The 3,904-nt window shown below is 36.4% G+C and overlaps 1 protein-coding gene across 1 annotated transcript; it reads right to left on the reverse strand.

The window, feature by feature from the left end:
• Positions 1-236: 236 nt before the first annotated feature.
• On the reverse strand, positions 237-3,673 carry LOC125862985 (U-box domain-containing protein 15-like). The gene is made up of 4 exons (XM_049543124.1): positions 3,314-3,673; positions 2,768-2,884; positions 1,823-2,236; positions 237-1,320 (listed from the first exon to the last, which is right to left on the reverse strand). The coding sequence occupies exons 1-4, from the start codon at positions 3,656-3,658 to the stop codon at positions 259-261; spliced, it is 1,938 nt and encodes a 645-aa protein (XP_049399081.1). The 5' UTR covers positions 3,659-3,673; the 3' UTR covers positions 237-258.
• Positions 3,674-3,904: the final 231 nt, after the last annotated feature.

Consider the following 3,904-nt stretch of genomic DNA (forward strand, 5'->3'; position numbering starts at 1 on the left):
AGAGAACGAAGAAAATCAAACAGTGAAATTATCGTTGTCACCACTTTCATGTCTGTGAATATCATAATGCAAATTAACAGAATCGAAATAGACAACAAGACGAGATGAAATGGAAAAAGCTATGTTCTTACGCCATTCTTCTGTTCTGTTGTTTTACAAACTAAACATAATGCACTATCCTAAACTATCCAAGAAGGTGAAAAGAAAAAAAACTCGAATTCTTACATGAATATACAAGTACAGCTAATTCGACTTGCATTATAGACAAGGAATCTGTTCTGTTTTACTCATATGCTGCAATATAGATTTAGCTTTTCGTTGTCCCCTATCAGTCCCACTCTCACCAATCTCTACTAAATACTCATACACACCATACTGAAGTGCCGCGAGCATATGATTTGAATTGTGTATGCTTAACCTATGAAGCACCGCCACTGAACATTCCTTGTTCTTTGGAGTGCCATCTCTCATCAGATTAACGAGTGTTTCAATGAACGTAAGTTTTCCCATTTCTTGCCTTCCGTCTTGATGTGTTGCAAGAAGTAACAATAGAGATAACGCCTCATCAACCATCTCTAAGTTTTTCTTCTCGAGTAACTGAAACAACGGTGCTACAATCCCAGCTTCATTTGACAAACGAACGTTCTGCTCATTTAAACAAAGGTTGAATAATGCAGTTATTGCATCCTTCTTACCTCGGATTGTACCATTTTTCAACAATTCTATCAACGGTGGGATACCGTTTAACAAACCTATAGCTTCTTTGTTTTCATCCAGCATAGATAAGCTAAACAATGCTGCTGCAGAGTTCTCTTTAGCACCAACATTTCCATTCTGCAATATCTCAATTATGGCTAAAATAGGTTCTTCTTTCGATATAAGTTTTTTATTTGTTTCATCAATCGATAGGTTCAAAAGAGCCGTCACAGCATGTTCCTGAATTATTGAATCTGGATAGGATAGTAGATGCACGAGTGGTGGGATTCCTCCGCGATTCACTACTAATGTCCTATTTTCAGGATTTTCTTTCGAAAGCATCCTGATCTCTTTCACAGCCTTTCTCTGCACTTCTAAATGACTAGAGGATAAATCTTGAATCAAGGAAAAAACTTGTTCATCACTTTCATCCGAGGGGCTCTCGGGTTTTGGAGGTTCTTGCTTTTGAGGAAGCTGAAAATTGTTCTTCTCACACCATTGTTGGATCAAATTCTTCAGAGCAAAGTTTGGGGCTAAGGACAAGTGCTCCAAAAATTTCCCGGTTTTCGGACATGTTTGGCAACCGGAATCCAACAAATGTTGTATGTTCTCTCTTTCATATGTCTACAATAGATGCAATATGGAAAGGAAATCAGTCATACAAAGCAAATCTATTGCTACTACACATGTCTAACAAATGAGTGTGATAAAAAAACACCTAAAGTATTCCCTTTTTTTTCGAGTTTTCATACCTGAACTATCATGTGTTCACTATTCCTACCTAAACTATCATCACCTATTTATCGCAAAACACACCTCAACTTATAATTGAAGTGTGTTATTCGATAAATATTTGGTGATAGTTCAGGTAAGAAACTCACGCATGTAATAGTTCAGGTAAGAAACTTGAAAAAACAAAGTACTTTAGGTATGTTTTTGACCCTTCACTCTTTGAGAATCGATTATTCTTTATATAAAGTAGGAAAATGCATCATCATGGAGCATCATAGCAACTAAAAATGACTACATGAAAGCAATTTCTTATCACATCTTATCTTTTTTCGCCTTTTTATTATGGTATGGTAGCTCGAAGAGAAAAATCTTATCGTAGAAGTAGTGAACTCACCTGACCGGTTGAGACAGTAACAGGATCCGCCACAATCTCTAATGTGATCGGACAGAGAAATTCATTTGGAATTGCTAAAGAAGTGGATTTCTCATGAACTTTAATCATCAAGGGTTCAATTTCTTCGAGTCCTGCAAAACTTCTGAATGTGTTTAGAAGACCTACTATTTTTTGCGTCTCTTCTGCATGACGACCTTTTCTTTCTTTAACTACTCTTCGGACTGATATTGTTTCTAACTTTAGGTCCTCGAGAGTACGCAAACCTAGCTTGTTTCCTAGTCTATCTATGCTAGCACTATCTGCATTCCTATCATCATTTGTAGACAGTGCAACCATCAAATCCATGGTGAGTTCCATGTCTTGACTATCATTTCGCTTCTTAGCTCTTCGAAATTGCCCTCTCAGTAACTCCACCTGAAAACGGTAAATGATCAACATCAACAGCAAACACAGTGTAATCCCACAAGTGGGGTCTGAGGAGGATAAAATGTACGCAGACCTTACCCCTACCTTTGAGAAGGTAGAAAGGTTGTTTCCGAAAAACCCTTAGCTGAACAAACAGTGAAAAAGACGCAGATTGGACTATCATCATAAATCTATACTTAAGCATTAGTTGATGTATTCCAAAGGTAACAAAAAATGTTAAATTGGATAAACCTTTCGGAACATTTGAGCACGCTATATAGACAGAGAAATACAACGATCTCTGAGAATTGGCTAAAACAACTAAAATTAAACCTCAACATTTTGGGCGACAAACATCAACTTGTAGCTTTCTTACTATACCAAGAAGATATACGCGTGTAATACAACAACTACGACTCAATCCCAAAGTACTCAAGAAGTTGGAGTCTACTATATGAATCCACACTAACAATGTAGATTTCATTAGCTTGAGTATCTATCAGCAATGTCGAAAAAAATGATAAATGAAATAAATCGTACCTGTTCTTTCTCTTCATCTGAAATTCCAAAATCATCATAAGGTATGCTTTCCAGAGCTTGACTTAATCTTTCATACACAGAATAGAATCTTCCCATAACAGCCTCACTTTCTATGGCCTGCATATTTGTAAGTAAAATAAACATATTCAACCAACCGAAATCGGTGAAAATGTACATTAATTAACCATAGTTAGGTGACAGAAGAGTGTGCAGAACACACACGTCATACTATTGGTTTGGTGTAAACAACCGGTGCAGATAAATATAATGATGACATAATCAACAACAACAACATAACCAGTGTAATCTCACAAGTGCGGTCTGAGAAGGGTAGAGTGTACGCAGACCTTAATCTTGCCTCGTAGACATAGAGAGGTTGTTTACACGTCAAATAGTTTGAAAAAGGGATAACAACAACGAAATAAAGCAAAATGGAGAGCATTACATAACAAACATGAGAAAGAAGAGTAACAACAACGAAATAATACAATAATATACACGAGATGATGATATACTCAATCAATTGAAAAACAGAGGGTTACTTACCAGATAAATTTTACTTCCACAATGGCAAGTTTTTAACAATTTCTTCGCAGACGAAAATGCCTTTTTCAATTTCATCAAACATTCGATACTTGATTCAGGGATCTGTCCTTCGAAATCTCTAATTTCTTCGAAAAGAGGTAATAAAAGCTTCAATCTTTCAGAGAGATTATGACATTCCTCTCTCTGTGATCTCCTATACTCTTCATACGATCCAACGGTATGAATCACACCAATAAGTTCGCGTATCACTTCTCGTTTGTCTTGTGGACTCGTTTGACAGCTTGATCCAAATTCCTCCTCTACAGTTACCCCTTCTTCAAGCTCGTGATCTCGATCCATCGCCATTTGATTTCCTCGAAAATGAAATAGAGGATTCTCTGTTTGAATGTTGAAAAAAAATGAAACGAAATCAAAACCATAACCTAATCTTTTTTAAGAAAAAGTTAAGGCTTTGATTTCGATTTCGATAAACTAATTGGAAAAAAAAGGGAAAAAATAGTTACAGTGGAAAATTCTGTTGAAAGTTGGAGGAGAAGAAAGACACTAAACGCTTTTTGCGGGTTTCGAAGTGTTGAGATTTTGAAAGTTAGT

The sequence above is a fragment of the Solanum stenotomum genome, chromosome 4 (genome assembly GCF_019186545.1).
Source record: "Solanum stenotomum isolate F172 chromosome 4, ASM1918654v1, whole genome shotgun sequence".
In the NCBI taxonomy this organism is placed as follows: Eukaryota; Viridiplantae; Streptophyta; class Magnoliopsida; order Solanales; family Solanaceae; genus Solanum; species Solanum stenotomum.

What these genes read in the sequence shown, in the direction of transcription:
- LOC125862985 (XM_049543124.1), bottom strand. Translation starts at nt 3,658, where the DNA reads ATGGCGATGGATCGAGATCACGAGCTTGAAGAAGGGGTAACTGTAGAG. An exon ending in GTGGAAGTAAAATTTATCTG is followed by an intron (nt 2,885 to 3,313) that starts GTAAGTAACCCT and finishes ACAAATATGCAG; the next exon opens with GCCATAGAAAGTGAGGCTGT. An exon ending in TTACTGTCTCAACCGGTCAG is followed by an intron (nt 1,321 to 1,822) that starts GTGAGTTCACTA and finishes CATCTATTGTAG; the next exon opens with ACATATGAAAGAGAGAACAT.